Source organism: Uloborus diversus, chromosome 8, assembly GCF_026930045.1.
Source record: "Uloborus diversus isolate 005 chromosome 8, Udiv.v.3.1, whole genome shotgun sequence".
Classification (NCBI taxonomy): domain Eukaryota; kingdom Metazoa; phylum Arthropoda; class Arachnida; order Araneae; family Uloboridae; genus Uloborus; species Uloborus diversus.
In genome coordinates, this window is record NC_072738.1 from 60,495,472 (window position 1) to 60,514,926 (window position 19,455).

The 19,455-nt window shown below is 34.6% G+C and overlaps 1 protein-coding gene across 1 annotated transcript in view; it reads right to left on the reverse strand.

Moving 5' to 3' along the window:
- Positions 1-19,455, reverse strand: part of LOC129228058 (aminopeptidase Ey-like) — a 164,083-nt gene that overhangs the window by 12,752 nt on the left and 131,876 nt on the right. The window contains exons 15-19 of the mRNA XM_054862693.1: positions 17,021-17,168; positions 12,790-12,869; positions 6,367-6,480; positions 4,571-4,738; positions 2,309-2,452 (exon numbers count right to left, since the gene is read on the reverse strand). Of these exons, the coding sequence (XP_054718668.1) occupies positions 2,309-2,452; positions 4,571-4,738; positions 6,367-6,480; positions 12,790-12,869; positions 17,021-17,168 (654 nt within the window). The remainder of the gene's footprint in view (positions 1-2,308; positions 2,453-4,570; positions 4,739-6,366; positions 6,481-12,789; positions 12,870-17,020; positions 17,169-19,455) is intronic.

The window sequence follows — 19,455 nt, forward strand, 5'->3', positions numbered from 1 at the left end:
TTAAATTTTGAAATTTTTAACTTTCTCACTGCAAAAATCGCGAAAAACATTTTAGAGGTTTTTAATTAATATCTTCGTTAATTAATGTCATCCAAAGACGCAACCTAGCTAAAAACACTCTCGATCAACTCTCCTTTCGAAATTTTTTTTTAAAATAAAGCTGTCCATCCATTTTGGTGCTAGAGAGCGACAGACAGATATACACACATACACATAACTGGAGCTCAGATTTTAAGAAAATGCATATGTACTTGAATAATTGCAAATTGCCTATCTCTTCTATATCAGTGATATAATTGATTCACGTGCTTTAAGAATTACTGCGGAACTTAGAATTGGATAGGGAGAATGTCCATCCGTCTCAATTTTTCAGGCTGGCCAAATTGATTTGAGAAGGTAATTCAATAAATGAATTTTTTTTTTCGGAGATCTTCTAACAATTGTTTTACAACAACATAAGGAGTATTTAGCACGTTTGGGAACAAATAACAGACGTGTTTAACGTTTATCAAAAGTCTAGAAAATTGTGACTGCAAAAATCCACAGTGAAAAACACACGAACTCAATGAAAAAGTATGCTTTGGTTTTTCCAGTAACTAAAATAAAATATTTAGATTTCGGATGTTTAGTTCTGATGCAAATTAGTATACTAATTAATTAATATGTTGAAGTTTGCTGATCGTTTATTTAGTACTTTTGATATAAAGTTATCTTACCAACCCATAGTACTCTCTTTTTAGAATTAAGAGAGGGGGGATATGTAAGAGGTAAATATGTCGCGTAAAAATTAAGTGAAAGGGGGGGGGGGTTCACAAGCGGTTTCTTTATAATATCTGATACCAGGGTCCACCGACTGATGACAGGCCCTGGTGTTCAGCAAATTGTGATTTAAAAAAAAAGGACAAAAGAAAAAAAAATTTGGAAGTGAAAAACAACGCATGTTTTCTTTTGTCCTGCAAAATTAATTTATTTTAAGGATTCAAAATTTTTACTCGTTTTATACTTTTGCGCCATTCTAATTTCGCCCCATTTCTTTTAAATCACGTGTAGCTAACTTACGCTTGACGATTCTACAATGACTTTTTTACTACCCTTTAGCAATGAACCATCGTACAAATGATTCTTAATTACCTCCCTTTCATTGCTTTCGCCGAGGGGAGAGAATAGAGAAAATATCTTCACCTCCGGATTCGCATTGCAAATGCAGCGACATCAGCATTGGCGATTTAGTGCCTTTTCGATCATTCAAGCACGCTTTTTCCCAAACTTGTCTCGCCAACCTGTTCCTGAATGTCGGCTTTTTGGTCGAACCACTTTTTCGTCAGGGGTCGAAAGGAAGGTTACATACGTTTCTACCGGAGTGGGACGTCTTTGCGTGAAATATCTTTGGCTACGGGAGGTCACCGTTTCCTCCCTAAAATTTACTTATTCGCCAATTTTTGTCTGGCGATTCGGAAAAATTGTCATCTTTCGGCGAAATATGGAGCTCCCATTTGGCAAAATTTGGAGTTCAATTCGGCAAAATTTTTGTTTTTCGGCGAAATTTGGAGTTTCATTTGGCAAAATTATGATATTTCGGCGAAATTTAGAGCACCTATTCGGCATAATTTGGAGTTCGATTCGGCAAAATTATCATCATTCGGCAAAATTTGGAGTTCCATTCGGCAAAATTATCATCACTCGGCGAAATTTGGAGTTCGATTCGGCAAAATTATCATCACTCGGCGAAATTTGGAGTTCGATCCGGCAAAATTATCATCATCGGCGAAATTTAGAGTTCGATTCGGCAAAATTATCATCACTCGGCGAAATTTGGAGTTCGATCCGGCAAAATTAGCATCTTTTGGTGAAATTTGGAGGTTCCATTCGGCAAAATTTGGAGTTCGATTTGGCAAAATTATCATTCTGCGAAATTCAGAGTTTCATTCGGCAAATTGAGAATTTTAACCCTTCGGAGCGCCCCTGTGCTACGTCACAGGTCATTAATGAAAATATTTAGATAGCTTCATTTTAACTGTGTTCAAACGCAACGCAATAACTTACAATGTAAGGAATATTTAGTTTATATTGATATTTTACAGAAACTTATGGATTTGGAAATATAATAGCAAAATGCATCGCCAATGATTCTGCTCAGCAAAACTGATTTTGAAAGCTTTGAGCTGAATATGTTTTTGAAAATGATATATAAGAATCTTGTATGAAAAACTGCGAAGTTAGCACGCTTAAAACAATTGCAGTTATAATTTTAGTTTTTGTAAAAAAATAAAAGTTTTCTTTTAAATATGTAACTCCTGGAAAGACTTACCTTTCAAATATAACGTTCCACTTGTCTCGTATATAGTTAAATGTGAGATCCCGACCATACAGCTTGGCTCCTACAGACCTGAAGACGTAGCTTCCATCTTGTCTTCTGATTCCCGAATCCGACGAAAGGCTCCAGTTTAAATATCTGTAAAATAAAAAATGTATAAATGCTCATGATATAGATGCAAATAAATATCATTTAATCGATAAAAAAGATGCCCTCACATAAAATAAACAATGTATATAAGTTTTCGTTTCAAAAATACTCGTATTGTGCATCAAATTTTCAAAATAGTTATTTCAAATTTTAGTAAAATGATTCTCGTAAATGATGTGAAGTTTTGTGAAAGTTTATTCAAGTGAAAGGGAAAACTCTTCGCGTTATGAGCCAAAAAATGCGAATAAAACTGATATTTTTTGAAAGAAATGCTTATATTCTTGTAAATAAAAATAATACTTTCACGAAAATGTATTAAATGGTTGTATATAATAAATAAATTAATTGCTGAAATTAACAACGTATTTCTGGCTGTTTACGATGAAGGATGATCAAAAAACATTTTTAGTTTCTTCAATTTGTTTTTGGTCCTCTAAATGCCTGGGTGATTTATTTATTTTTTCTGAAATATGTCAACTGAAGCATACTTTTTATGTGACAAAAGTTACAAAGCAATTATTCTCTTATTTTTCTAGAATTTTTTTTAAATGTGAATTTTTGCAATTGCTGCAGTTTTGTTTCTTTTCTTTTCTTTTTTTTTTTGCCCTCTACTATATACATAATCAACAGGAAAAGAATTACTGTTGGATACAGTAGCGGAAAGAAAGGTTCAAAATAGGTTTGAATGTTGAAACATAGTCAGGGGTGCGCACAGGGGCCCGTCACAAATGCCTTTTACGAACCCCTTTCCAAATTGTGTACCCTTATGTCCCTACGTATGTTTCTCTCCTCATTTTAAAAAAAACCCTGGCCCCCTTCAGGCTCGGCCCCGGACCAACAGTTGTCCTTTGTCCCCTTTTGTGCACGCCCCTAAACATAGTAGACTTGAGGCAGTCAGGGTAAAATTATTCGAATCGAAATACTTTAAAACGTATTCGAAAGTTTAAAAAAGGAAATAACAGAATGAGAGCGGAAAATCCCTATCCTAAATCATTATTGTAATAATCATATGGTCAAAAAAGAAAGAAAAAGAAAAAAAATTAATTTGAATTTTGACATTTTGAATTCAAATTATGTTTTTTGCAATCACAAGTGCGTGTATGTAGGCGTGTGTGTTTGTGTGTGTAGGGGGGGGGGTATGTGTGTTTGTGTGTGTAGGGGGGGTATGTGTGTTTGTGTTAGGGGTACACAATAGGGAACCCCGCTCTGCTATGCCATCGTGGGCTTCCAGAGTACTGACCTTTCGGCCGGGGCCCCCTAAACCCTTACGGGAACGAAATCCAACCACTTACGACTCTAGACACCGTGGACCCAGGTACAGACCTGAAACCGGTGGCGCCCATTGCCTACTCATTGTTCCACTCGATAGCCACTGTGCAGATACAGATCTGCTCAAGCGTAAGTAAAGAGTGGTAGTTTTACATGCGTAGATGCTACACCAGCGCAAAACCCTCCCCATTTACCCGGGCTTGGGACCGGTATAGGGACGGGCCTGGTCCCCCAAAGACCAAACCCCACCTACGGCTGGGTTGTGTGTAGGGGGTATGTGTATGTGTGTGTAGGCATATGTGTTTGTGTCTGTGTGCAGGCAGGAATGTGTGGGTAGTTGTATGTATGTGTGTGTATGTGTAGGTGTCTGTATGTGTTTGTGTATGTATGTGTATGTGTTTGTGTGTGTGTATGTGTACGTGCGTAGTTGTGTATGCATGCGCGTGTGTGTAGGACATGGATGCAACCTGGAAACGGCTTTCGCTATAGGAGCAGCATCGTGAGGAGCCGGTCGACGGTGATGGTGCGGAGGGTGCTGGTGGGAAAATAAAATGATAGCACGCCAAAAACAGTCAAATGAAAGCAATAAGCAATCGTGATTGCTCAAAAAAAATCTTTGTTCATTTAATGAGATAATTACAATTTCAAAATGCTATCAGAAATTCTGTCACAAGTATTAAGCACACATGAGATTACAGATGCAGACAATTTTGCTGCTGATAGTTCAAAAGAAAGCACAAAGGAATTTCAATATCTACATGAGCTAGATAAATAAATAAAATGTTAGTTTGGAAACTAACTAAATTTTTATTTTAAAAAATGTGTTTTAATTGTTACCTTGTTAGTAGCCATGGTTCTTTGGCACAAGCTAAAGCATACATGAACTTATCTTTTTCAGAAGCAATTTGAGCCGCCTTGTAGCGTTCCCAGAGGAATTCCCAAGCTTCTTCTCCTCCGTGTTTGACGGCGGTGCAGAAAACCAAACTTCTCAAATTGGGAGAGATACTGAAAGAAGAAGAAAGTAACAGTTAAAAACCATGAATGTATTTGAACTTGGGGCTTAGTCAAAACAACATTTTGTGAAATTAACACCGTGTTGACTCGTGTAATTAGTCACGGTTTTTTAATGAAGAAATTTACGGCTTTCTGCGAGGAAATATGTTACACTTTATCATACACGTTATTGGCTAAAAAAGAAAAAAAATATTAGCACAAATGTGCTTAGAATCTATTGGGAAAGATCATATTCCATTAAATTTCACTCGGTTAAAAAAATTATTTGTTTAATACGCTGTATGAAAATTCTGAAACGTCAGACTATTTCCGAGCAACGTTTCAAGATTTCGGGGTTTCCTGTGAAAAACAAGTATGTTATCGAAAAATTTCCTGAATCGCTACTAGTTGCATGAATGCAGACTTGTCACTGTTACGAAAAATGTTTTTAGCTTCCGATGTAAAGCAACACTCAGTTTCTTTATTACACTGCAAAAACGATTCAGAAACGTTTCTGAAAAATAATGGGCAGCTGATGTGCCCAATTTCTGCCAGTAACATATCTTGTTAAAACCAGGAAAGTTTTCCGCCAATAGTCCTTCCTGAAATTATTCTTGAATCTTTCCGAAGAATTTAAAAATGTCCCAGTTAAAGCTAGTCTGAACTCTTCAAAGAAAATAGGTAGGTTTAATGTAATTGATTCGACTCTTTACTAAGAGAGCTTCAGAAGCATCAATGCAACCATGGTCATAGCTAAGGCAGAATTGCAAATTGGAACCAAACACTGCTATAGAGAGACTTACTCGTTCTCAGAAGAAGCTTAGACAGTCTGGCTGACAGACTATAGCTGAAACCGATATATTTATTAAACACACTCAGTCAATCTTTAAATCGGTAGCTAAAAATGTTTTTCACTATGGTAAAAAGTCTGCATTCGGAACAGTTGTAGCAATTCAGGGAACTTTTTTTGCACAGATACTTGGTTTTACGGGGAAATAGATGAAAATTCGTGAAATCCCGAAACGTTGCATGTAAATAATCAGTAACGTTTCGGAATTTTTTTAGTGATAGGTATTTCGCCTTCTGCGCTATCAACGCCTTTCCAAATCAAATGAATCCCAAATGAGAACGATCTACAGTCTCTGGATATGGAAGCTTTGAAAGAATAGCAGGCAAATAAGCTGCTCTTTATTTGCTTGCAATTCCGTCTTAGCTTCGGCTAAATCTTCCCCAGGCTTTTTCCTGGTAAGTAAGAAAAATTTTAATCTATTACTATAAACATATCTAAGCTTTCTTGGAAGATTCCTGATTCGTTTCAAAAACATTGCTAGCTTTCACTCGAAAGGATTTTAAATTCATTAAAAAAAATCCAGGTTTATCTCGGGGGTTTTTTTTTTTTTTTTTTTTGTCTTTTTGCCTACTGGCAAAAAAGAGGCACACGAGCTACCTAATATTTTTCAGGTACATTACCGATTTTTTTTACAGTACAGAGGCGGAATTTTATTTATTTATTTTTGGAGAAGTTTGACGAAATTAATTTTATTCTGTGCAGTGGTACAGAGAAAAAGGATTCTAGTTTAGACGTGAATCCTGTTTACAGTCCTAATTAAATCAATAAGCAAACGAAAAGATTAACTTACATTTCTACGTTCTCTGGATTTTGCTTCCAAGCATTGAATTTTTCTTGAGCTTTCTGCACGCAATCTTCATATCCGTACAAACACATCCATCCGAGTGTGCTACCTCTAGTGTAACTTGATATTGAAAATAAATGGCACAGTTAATCATAGAAATATTTTTATGCATAAAAGTCACATAATAACAATCTTTTATAGTGTAGTTTAAAAATATCCCCAAAATCAATTTCAAAATCGATTTTTGCTCTATGTGAACTAATTTAATAAAATACATATCCACCTGTTTCTGTTTGTCTATAAAATGGTACAGGAATGTTCACGAATTTTATCTGGTGCTCATGAACTTTGGCACAAATAACTGCTTTCTTGCAGACGCTCTGGCGCCATGGAGAAAAATGTATGCGATGTGCTAAAGCTGATTCCGGACAATGACTGAACATTAAAAAGAAAAAAAAACTAGTATGTTGTGGCCATTACGAAACTTTCTTCTATATTTTTCCTTTTTCTGATCCCTCCCCATGCTTGACGAGGAAGCAATATTCCTAACAAAAACAAAATTACACATGCAAAAACTTGACGACCATCCCAATGTCTGAATTATTGTAAAAACAAAACAAAGAGCGAAAATGGAAAGTTACTTTAAAAGCCTTACTTGAATTAATTACAAATATTTTATTTATTAACAAACATAAGATGGCAACAGTTAAAAATTTTAAATCATTGAGATAATATTTCCGATCATTTCCATACAATTAAAATCACGAGAAATACGCAGACGACAATCTATTACGATTTATCTTTCTTATTGTTGCATTAATAAAACTATTTTTATTCGCAAAAAAAAAAAAAAAAATCAACACCTCTTGGAGCGATTGGAGTCAAAATTGAACCAAAGCCTGTTTACGTATGGATTCACATATATTCCAAATTTCAACCAGAACGTAGCATTATTTCTTGAGATAGGGCACTCACAATGGAAAAAAAGAACGAGCGATTGCGCTACCCCCCTTTCTAGCTGTTGACACCAAAATAAAATCAGCTCTTATACCCACTAAGGGCTACTTGTCAAAAAAATTTTGTTTGATTCCGTTAGTTATTTCTTGAGATACAGCAGTCACAATTGACGACAAAAAACGTTCTATAATTCAACCCCCGTTTGAGCTATTGACACCAAAATTGAATCAGCACCTGCTCCTGTTAGGGGCAACATATGGATCAAATTTTGTTTGATTCCGCCAGTTACTTCCTCAGGAATAGCAAGCACGCGTAACTCAAAAAACGTCCCATTGCTCCACCCCCCTTGGAGGAATTCGCGCCAAAAACCAATGGGCACAAGTTCACATAGGGGCACATATGTGTACCAAATTTCGTTCAATTTCATGCGGTAGTTTTTGCTGTAGAGCGGCAACAAAAAACTGGTCACACACAGACGTGACACACATACACACACACATACATATACACACACAGACAGACATTTTCCAAAAATAGTCGAAATGGACTCAGCACACCTTAAAACGTTCGAATCCGTCAAAATTCGAAATTCGAAAATTTGCACGAATCCAATACTTTCTTCTATATATTAGATATAGAAGAAAGTAAAAAAGCTAAACGAATGTTTTCCTTCAACGCCAATGCGATAAGCGCAAAGTTGGAAACAAAAGATTCGCTCTCTATTCTTCAACATAGTTTAAAAGTATAGGGAAATTTCGAGAAGGAAATAAACATTTTTGCCTTATTTTGTTTTCGTTTTAGTCGACGACTCTGGAAATGCATAGTGTGTATCTCCCAAATATGAAACAGGAGAATGCCTGGTAGGGTGTAACATATTTGCAAAAGTCTTCACTCTATCCCTACATCCTTTCATTTTTACTCCCCCCAATTTTCCGCCTACACCAACATTTCTTCCTCCCCTGTTTTTCAGTTTCAACCTTAACTTTTAATATATTTGAGAGGGGGAGGAAATTTTAAATGTCGGCAAAAAATAGGGTAAGCCTCATTTTAGACAAAGCTCTTGCAATTACGACAATTAATGATCTAACATCCAATAGGAATGCACAGTGAAACAATTTAAAATGCTCCTCCGAATATGAGGAAAAAACCGACTTTTAGTAAAATGTGTAAAGCTACACCGTATTATAAGGAGAAACACGGAGGTGTCTTAGTAGTAAAGGAGGATGTGCGGGTGGCTAGGTGGCTAGCCCAGGCACAAGCGAATTTCAATTAAAAGCCCCAATTATTTCTCTGTTTCTTTTACGTCGCTCTTATACTTAATAACGATTCCAGAGTCCAGACATTGTTTCCAAGTCGCCAATTTGATGACAAATTTTATCGCCACATCCCTTACATCAGCGGTTCCCAACCTTTTTCTCTTTGCAAACCCCTTGGAACAGGCAAAAAAGTTCGCGAACCCCCTGATGTTGAAATTAGTAACATGTAAGAAACAATAAAAAAACAGCATGTTTGCTTTCCATTTTTTGCAGCATTTGATTGCAATAAACAAAAATATAATTGTAAAATATCATTAAGTGCAAACATTAATAAAAAGTTAAAACTACATCTACAAGAAAAATTATAAACAAGAAGTTTTATAAACCAATTATTTTTTTTAAGCATACTTTAAATTGGGGAAAAAATCCTTAATGCGGTATTTGTGGCTGTTTGACGGAACAAAGAAACTGAAAATTTGGTTCAATGTCTGACAGTTTGAGTCTTACATCAGGCTCTGCATTCAATCTGCTTCGGTATTTATCTTTGAGTTAAGTATAGGAGGAAAATCCTTTCTCGCACAGATATGTTGTACAAAACAGTAATAAAATTCGAATTGCTTTTTTGGACAAAACGGTTTAGTCATTTCTTACACTGAGCCAGAAGTCAATGAACGAAAGCTCTTTAAAGGTAGTTTTCAATGAATTATCACAGGATAACTCGATGAGCATTTCCTTTTCAGGTAATGTCAGGGTGTTCTCTAAGCATGGATTTCCTTCAAAAGGATTGCGTATCTAGTTGTTTGAGAGAGGGACGTTACGCCTATTGGAAAATACTCGTCAAAAGTTAGTTCAAGATGTTGCAGATGTTCACATACATTTCTTTTAACGCTTTCATCAAGTTTCATTGAGTTTTCTGATAAAAAACTACTAAGAGAAGTGAAACAAGAAAACTCACCCATTTCCAGGCATTGGATCCAGAAATTCAATTTTTTTACCATAGCTTCAATTTTATCACATACAACGAAAATATTAACAACTGCACCTTGCAAGGATAGATTTAATTCATTTAATTTTGAAAAGATGTCAGCTAAATATGCAAGCCTTTCCATCCAAAGAGGATCAAATATGCAAGTGGACAAGTGAAATGGATGATCAATAAAAAATGCTTGGACTTCTGACTGCAATTCAAATAAGCGTGTCAAAATTTTGCCACGGGAAAGCCATCTAACTTCTGTGTGAAGAAGTAAAGTAACATGAAGGCTTCTCAATTCCTCACAAAGCGCGTGAAATAGACGGTAGTTTGTGGCACGTGATTTTATGAAATTTACAATTTTTACCGCATCATTCAAAGTAGCGGATAATTCTGCGGGAATACGCTTACATGCTAATGCTTGGCTATGAATGCAGCAATGAGTCCATTCAATTTTCTCGTTGATCTTCTTTACTCGCACCACAAAGCCAACAAATTTTCCTGTCATTGATTTTGCACCATCCGTGCACACACCCACACACAAAGACCAATCTATTCCATTTTCTTCAAAATAACTGTTGACCAGTTCGAAAATTGCTTCTCCAGTTGTGTTCGTTTTCAAAGGTTTTGCAAATAGTACATCTTCTTTAATTGTATCGTTAAAAATATACCTAACATAGACAAGTAATATTGCAGCGTTTGCTACATCAGTCGACTCATCAAGCTGGATCGCAAAATTATTCTCTTTTATTCTATTCACAAGTTCTTTCTCCCTCCACATTACTTGCCAAATCAGTTTTTCTGCGTGATACTGTGTTGTTTGATAGCGGAACCAGGTCATTTTTTTTGCTGACTTTTCTCCCAGCATACACTTAACAATATCTTTAGCACACGGTCCACTTAAATTTTCTGCAATTGTATGTGGCTGTCCAGATCTTGCAATTCTATAACTGACTCGATATGAAGCTTCAAGGGCCATTTTACTATCTTCGTTGGATTCTAACAGGAACGTAGAGACGCTACACTTTTTATTATATTCCAATTTTCTTTTAAAATATTCGATAGGTTTGTCCTTGCGTGTCGCATGCTTTGTTTCGAGGTGTCTTCTCAGAAGTGACGGTTTCAAACTGCTGTTCGCTAGAACTTCGTTGCAGAGAAGACAAAGCGGTCTAGGTTCAGACTCTTCTCCAGTAAAATAAAAGCCCATTTGTAAATACTAGTCACTGTCATATTTTCGCTTTTTTCCTTTTTTCTCCCCTAGTTCACTTTTCTGTTTAGTCGGGGGAGGCGGCAGTTCATTACAGCTATCTATTTCAATACCCTGTGTTGATTCGAAAGTTACTGCTGATGTTGAGGGTTGATCGATTGACTGCTTGTTCATTTGTCGCTCAACCAAACTACCAGTTTTCAACCATCGATCCATAACAGCAGAAAGTTATTAAATCATAAAAATTACCAACACGATTATAACTTCACCAACAGAGTAGCAAGTTCACGTAGCAAAACCAATTGCAAACAAAATCACTTGTTTTCAAGCATCTTTAAAGTATCTCTAAATACGTCTGTTAACTATTTCCCCAGAACTATGAGCATGCTGATGTTATATATTTTTGAAAACGAACAGATGGGTAAAATCCAGTAATAAATTTTAAGTTTGGAGCCTTTTGCTGTCATGTCTGCTGTTCGATGACTGAATTCGACGGAAATTCCCGAGTTATATTTCAACCAGATTAGAAATAATACCCCTATGATGCATTGTTTGAGAATTCTTTATTTTTTTCGACATATGTATATTATGTGTATTGTTTGATTGACTCCACGCGATGGCGCCTTTTTAAGGTCATCGTGATCCCCGCCACAGCTTAATACAACCTTTCTGCATGGCGCCTCGCAATAAAGAAGGAAGGATATCTCTTTTTGTTGTCTATCGAAAAAAAAAATGAGAAAATTTCTTTTTAACCAAGATTATAAAACCGCTGAAAGATTTTTTTTTTTTGAGCTTAATACAATAGTCTGGCGCGTTTTCAAATTAAAAAAAAAATTAGTAACTATGTGTGCAAATTGAATATTTTATAATTTTTTACCAAACTAGGAAAAATCCGCCATTGCACCGAAATTTTCGCGAACCCCCTTCCTGCACCTCGCGAACCCCTGGGGGTTCGCGAACCACCGGTTGGGAACCTCTGCCTTACATGTATATTATGGGATTAAATCAATGAATTTCGTAAAAGAAGTTACTCTGCTAGCGCAGTGTCAATGGAAAGAAAACAACTTGTCCTTTCACAGCAGTCGAATGTTTTACTAAATCTATGAACAATTTACGTAATAATATAATTTGGAAAAAAAAATCCCAAGCTTCTAGAGAACACTGCACATCACGGAAGGTTCTAGAGTCTACTCTTCATTTTTTTCTGAGAGAAATATTGAGGGTTAGTTTCAAAATCGCAAAGTTAAGGACTAATTTTGTCTCTAAAATACACGGTGTTTCAAAGTCTTGCACTTATAAAGAAAATTCAATAAAATAAGAAATCAAATTATAAAAAATAACTTCTTTATATTTAAGCATAGTACTTTTTTTATTTTGATCCATAGCTCAAAATGACGTTAATTCACTGCTTAGTGTGCACCTTCTGTAGTTCTGAAACGATTTAGACTATTTTCAACTTCACGTCAGGCACTTGCATAGCCAGAATTAATCTTCTGTGGGATTAGGGTTTGGTCATAAAAGTCCTAATACATACATAAACTATAGATTTATAAGATTTGACAATACATCTCAAAACCGTGAGTTGTAGGAGGTTGACACTCAGTCACCGCCGCTAGGGTTTTTTTTTTTTCATAGACGCGATTTTCAGTTTTTGAAGTTGGCGCCACCATGTACCTTCAGCTAACATCATGTGAATGAGAAAAACAAATCGTAATCTGATAAGGATTTAAAAAATGAACTATAAAAAATCATGAATTGTTTCTTTTTCTAAAAATAAATTTCATTTATCAGTGCAAGCCTTTATAAACACACACACAAAAAAAAAAAAATCATGTTTTTCGTAAAAGTTGTTTTTTGCTAGAATACCATTAATGCAGAAGAAACAACTTGTCATTTCAACGATATTCAAACATTTATTAAATCTATAAAAAAATTAAATATTAATATTATATTAATAAACCTTTAGTTAGGTAGCAAAACTGTTCGATGAATATAAGACGTGTTTTCTTTATAACTGATGAGAAAAGATTTTCACTTACGTTATTAAGATATTCTCATCTGGACTTCCTTCCCAACCAAGTTTGTCATACATTGGCTTCAGCTGCTCAATCAGATATTTCTAAGAAGGAAGCAAATTCTAATTAGTCAAATAAAAGATTATGCAATAATAATTACAAATAGCCTTAATAACACAGTCACAGTCAGTCTTAGATAAGTTGGCTATAATCTTGATTCGAGGAAAACAAATATACATGCGTGTGTTAATGTGGATAAATTTAAAATTTTTGAGTGCGTAATGGGCTAATATACCAACTTAAGCAACAAGACTACACAAACAATGCTTTTTGAAATTTGTCTTTTTCAAGATAGGGAAGATAGGTCACAGTCAGACGAAAATTATAAAATCCAAGAAATTTGGAAACTTTGATTCTATAAGAAATTTTTGAATATGGGTTTCTAATGCAACTCAAGTATACAAACATTTTAAACAAAAAAATTTTCATTACTATTTAAAGTTTTTGAGATAATATTAAAAAAAGGAAACATAAAATTTTGTCTCCCTGTGCCCCACCCTCTCCTATATATTAGTAAATGAAAGCTTAATGCTCTAACTTTTTTTTGTGTAGCAGATATGCAGACTTTTCTCTGTCGTTAAACATTTGATTTTCATTCTCACTAAAGTGCTTTTCAATATTTTCATTAATTGACCGCTGTCAAACCTATGTCCACGGTTTGTTTTCGAATCTGCTAGTTCAATTACAGGGCTCCCAACACATTTTAGCTTCAGAAAAGGGTAAAAGAGGACCATTTTCAATCAAAAAGGGGACTAAAGAGGACCAGTTAGGATCAAAAAGAGGACCTTGGGAGGACCACTCATAGTTAAATCCATGGAAGCACCAAAAGGCAAATTAGTTGTCAGTTGCTAAATTTGTGAAGATAATTCGTTAATTAACTATAATGATGAGAGATATAATTCTTTTATCACCTGTGAAACTGATCTTTTTATCTATTGATTGAGTGCATAACATTGGGGGGGGGGGGGCACTTAGTTCAGCACTTAAGACAGCCTCTTTAGAACTAAATAGGCATAATGATACATTTTGACTTGAACCAGGGATGCTGGTAGTCTCACTGAAGGATAGGTGAAGCTGAACTTCATCTTTATTTAGTTTAAAATTATTTTTATGTTTTTCTGTGTTTTAATGCTTCTTAGTATAGCGTTATCATACACCAAACAAAAAAAACTTTATTCTCTTGTTGTTTTTCCCAGTCTTTAATTTTATTCCCATCTTCATCAGTGTCATCTAACTATTTGCTGAGAAATTTGCACTTCCTCATGACTCACACTGAAACCAAAAAATTTTGTTTTGGTTTTCAACAAAGCTACAACTGAGTTTATAATAAAATTATTTTATATTTGAATTTTAAATTTAGTCTCTTATCATAGGGTTCATAACCTTTTGGGAGAAAAAAATTTAAGCACTTTTCAAGAGTAAAAAAAATATTTTTCAAGGTACTACCCTAAATTCGCACTGTAAATATTACATGCAGATTTCATTTAATGCTTACATGAAATAAAAGAAAGTAATATTAAAAGTATAGGAAAACAAACTGCTTTTTCTACAAGAGACACTTTGATAAAAAAATTTACTGTATTGAAAGTTTTCCTAAAAATGTCTGAAATGCTTAATCACAAAGAGAAGCAGATCACATGAGGCTTAGTTTTGCAATTTTCATATTCAAAGTATATTTTCAAGAATCATAAAACTTAGACTTAAAAAAAAAAAGAAAAAACTCCATGATTGATGATTGCAAGACCACAAGTGCTTTGAACTTTTATGGGGGGGGGACTAATTCCCTCATTAGCAGGCAACATGACAATGAAAAAAATGTACAAAAATTCACCTTTATAAAATTGTATAATTCAACTTTGTTTTAAATACAAACACTAAGTTAAAATGTCATGCACTCAATTGTTTACATTTAATACCCCCCTCCCTATAAAAAAACAGTAATAACCGAAAATAAGCTAATAATAATTAAAATTAAGTTTGCAAGTTAAGGTTGAAAAAATAGAAATTTGAATTTTAAAAAATATTAATTTTTTAGTTATTTAAATAAAAATTAAAATGAGTTAATCTAATGCAGCATCTCAAAACAACTTTAAATTGCCAAAAATATAAAAATATTTATTAGATGCAAAACGATTGAAAACTCAAATACGCAAATTTTCACGAACCAAGTTCAATTTTGGCATATTTCCCATAAAATAAATTTATTTATTTTCTACTAAATTAAACATAAAGCATGATAATCTAATGTAGCATTTGTGAAAATACCATTCGATTGGGCAAACTATATTAATATTTTCATGATGCAAAAAGATTGAAATTTCAAACACTAAAACTCATTTCTCGCGAAGTCCGAGTAAGTTCAATGTTGCCATAATTTCCAAAATAATTACCTCGTTAATTATTGAAATTAAACGAAAAATAAGCTAATCTAAAGTAGTATATGTCAAAATAGTAACTTCCTATTGTCATAAACATCAAAATATTTACAAGATGCAAAAGGATTGAAATTTCAAACGCGAGAAGCAGTTTTCCGCGAAGTCCGAGTACGTTCAATGTTGCCATGGTTTCCAAACTAATGCCTTCGTTAATTATTGAAATTAAACGAAAAATAAGCTAATCTAAAGTAGTATATGTCAAAATAACTACCTACTGCTAAAAAAAATCAAAATATTTACAAGATGCAAAAGGATTGAAATTTCAAACACGAGAAGCAGTTCTCCGCGAAGTCCGAGTAAGTTCAATGTTGTCATGGTTTCCAAACTAATTCCTTCGTTACTTATTGAAATTAAACGAAAAATAAGCTAATCTAATGTAGCACATGTCAAAATAACTTCCGATTGTAAAAAACATCAAAATATTTACAAGATGCAAAAGGATTGAAATTTCAAACACGAAAGCAATTTTTCGCGATACTGCATATCGAACCTATGTTCATAAAATTGCACACATGAATTTTTTTTAAAGAATTGCAAGCAATTTAAAGTATGCTTTAGATTGCTTGTAATTATTTTTGAAAGAATTCAAGCAATAAAGAAACTTCTCATACTTTTTCAAGGCTTTCAAGCACTTGGAAAATAACCTTTTTTTCCCAGAGAACTTTTCAAGGTTTTTCAAGGGCGTAAAATTTACGAACATATGCGCCTAAAAAAATGGCGCATGCGCCACGAGATTACTTCCGAATTTATTTGCAAAAGGGGTGGTTCATAGCAGCGTTACTATTACAGTCAACGCGCGACAACTCTATGTCCCAAGGGACCGGCTAAAACGTTCCGAGTTATGGGAAGTTTCCACAACAATCTCAAGAGCTTGGGATCCAATGAAAACTTTGAGATAAAGGAATATTCGAGTTTCGAGTTATCGAGATCCGAGATCGGAAAGTTCGTTCGTTATTGCAAACGTAAGAGTGAAATTCCGAGAAATATCAGTAGCACGCCACCCTGCTTCGCGATTCGACGTCATAACTCCTCCCCCAAACCTCTTTTTTTATGGATTTCCATGATGCAGTGGTTGAAGGAGGAGTAATGACGTCAATCTGAAGCGAAATAATACGGGAAAGTCAGGTTTAAAGGCGCCGCGGCTGCCTGTTTGGGTGTACAGTATCTTTTAACACAATGGAAAACTTTTTTAAAATCTGATTTTTAAGTAAAAACAATATAAAAGCGGACTAATCGGACCAAAATGTTAAAAAGCGGTCTAAAGCGGACTTAACCCTAAAAAACGGACTTTGGCGGGAAAAGCGGACCATTTGGGAGCCCTGCAATTATCATTTTGCTTTTCAGACTTCTAAAGCTTTCTAAAGAAATGGGGGTTGCATACAAGAACTTTAAGAAGAAACGGAACTAGTTATTATCGTATTTTTATATTTGTGTTACTGTTGCATTATCATAACTAATATTTTGAAAGTATGTATTAAAGTAATTTTATAGCTTCTGTCTTAGCATTATTTTTTGTGTATAAATCTGTTCTGGGAGGTAGAGATTACTATGTCAATTTTTCCAAAGTTGTCATATAACACCATCTTACTCAACTCTATATGCTATATTCAAAGGTATAAAGCCATAATGTCCAGTTCTTATAGTAAGCAAGATAAGAAAAAGAAAATACAACTTTATTTCACCTGATTTTTTTTTTTTTTTTTTGCATTATATATGTTTTTAAAATCAAAATATGACATGTAGCACAATGAAAAACTAACCTTCCATTTACCATAAATAGCACTTCTGCAAATCATTGAATCAATAAAAGAAAATCCATGCATAGCAGCTTTCCAAGGTAAATAGTTATTTTCTTTCTTTAAGTAAAGGGTGATATTCAGTGCCAAATGATAGTTCAAGAGCCCTGCTCTGTAAAGAAAAAGGTCCTTCTTTATTTACAAGCATTTTTGCATTATGATAAAACTATTACAATAAAGTTGGTATTCCGCAATACATTGTTAAAACGATTCAGAAACGTTCCTGGAAAATAATGGGCAGCTGATGTGCCAGATGTGATTTCTGCCAGTAACATATCTTGCAAAAACCAGGAACTTTTCCCGCTAATATTCAGTAACCTTCCTGAAATTATTTCGGAAATATCCTTAAAAATTCAAAAATCTTCTCGTTTGAAGCCAGTCGTGTCTCTGGAACGTTAGCATAAACTTTGGTAGGTATAATGTAATAGCTTGGTCCCTTCCTGATTTATTAAGGAAGTTCCATAAGCAGTATTGCAAACATGGCCAAAGCTAAATCAGAATTGCAAGCAGTATCGAGAATTTTACTCGCCATCAATTCTTGTAAAGCAGCGTAGTTCATACTTATTCGCTCCCTCTATAGGCCTATAATCAGCATGGACAGGCCGTAAGTAACCTGAAGTCGATTCACTTTATAAATACGCAAAACTAATCTTTAAACTGGGAGCTAAAAATGCTTTTTACACCAGTGAGAATCGTGCACTCGTGCAACTTGTAGCAATTCAGGAAACTTTTTGGCAATGATGCTTGATTTTTCCAAGAAGTGGAGAAAAACCATTGATATTCCAACACGTCACACTGAAATACTCAGTAACGTTTCGGATTTTTTTAGTGTATAATTTCCAACGGCTGCCATTTTAATAAACACATTAATTGTCAAAAATAATACATTATATAATTAACATACATACATAATTACATAATAACAACACATGTCAGCAAAAAAAAAAAAAAAAAAAATCAACTGCATGGAATATTTTTGGTGAACTTTATGTTTTAAAGAATGCTAAATCCAAACCAAACCTTCATTCCTCCCCCCTTACGTACGGTTTTTTATAAAATAAAGCGGTTTAAAATAATAAAAATATCATAATAAAGATGAAACAACTCCAAATTTATTACATTAAACTAAACATATTTTTTTTTCAGAATAAATAAGCAGTTCGTTTATGATATATTTCATATTCTATGTTCACTCTTGTGAACATACTTCTGTGAAACCTTTTCTTCTTCGCTTTGATGCTCCTCTGAACATGTTTTCGCTTTCTATTTTCCGCTTGATCATCCAATAGTAGTCAGCAAGCATATTTACATTCCATCTTCTTTGGTAGTGTTTTTCGATATCACGGGCATCGGGACATCCTGGTAAAATCATTTACCCTACACCAGCGGTTCCCAACCTTTTTAGTTGTGCGGCCCACCAGTTTTGTAGAAAACAACATTGAGGCCCACTATATGTTACTTGCACAGTCAAAACTAACTTTCTTGGGGGGGGGGGGGGGGGGCGTTTGCTGATAACTGTCTTTAAGTGTTAATAATATACCGTTTTAGGATTGAAAGTGTGTTAAAACAAAAGTTCTTGATATGTTAACTCCCTTCTCCACTCATGCTGCACCACTGATATAGATATACTATACAAGAACAATTTTGAAAAATATTTTCAAGAAAGAAAATAACTTTATTGCATACTCTTAGCTGGCATATCTGTAAGCAAACTCAAAATCAAGTAATCAAAGCTAAAACTCCATGGGTTTTTGTTTTTCCTCTACGAGGGGGTTGATATCTGGATTGAAACTGTTTAGTTTAATTTTAGTCTGAAATAACTTGCAACATTCAATGCATTTCTACATTTTTTTTAACTGTCTTAATCAAATAGGTAGGTTAAGGAATTCGTGATTCATTAGATTTCATCTTCAATTATAGGAGAAAATGTCCTAAGAAATATGAAAAATCTTAATCCTGAAGTTCCTTATTGGCTATGAGCCAGGGAGAACTTTTGAGTGACGGTACTTCTAATAAGCAAATTTTCGCATAAACGGGAAATGAAGACCCCAAGATTTATCTTGATGGTTTAGATTCTCGGCCAGTGTCCAAGGCCCAGTAGCACGCTGTTCGCGGCCCAGATGTGGGCCGCGGCCCATGGGTTGGGAACCGCTGCCCTACACTGTAAAAAGAATCCGAAACGTTACTGATTAATTCCGTGAAACGTTGTGCGATTTCACGGGTTTTCTTCTATTTCTCCGTAAAATCAAGTATCTTTTCAAAAAAGATTCCTGAATTGCTTCAAGTTGCGCGAACGCAGACTCCTCACTGCTGTGAGAAATAATTTTAGCTACCAGTTTAAAAATTAACTAAGTGTATTAAGTCTATAGACTTTAGTCTAATTACGGTCCATCCAGGTT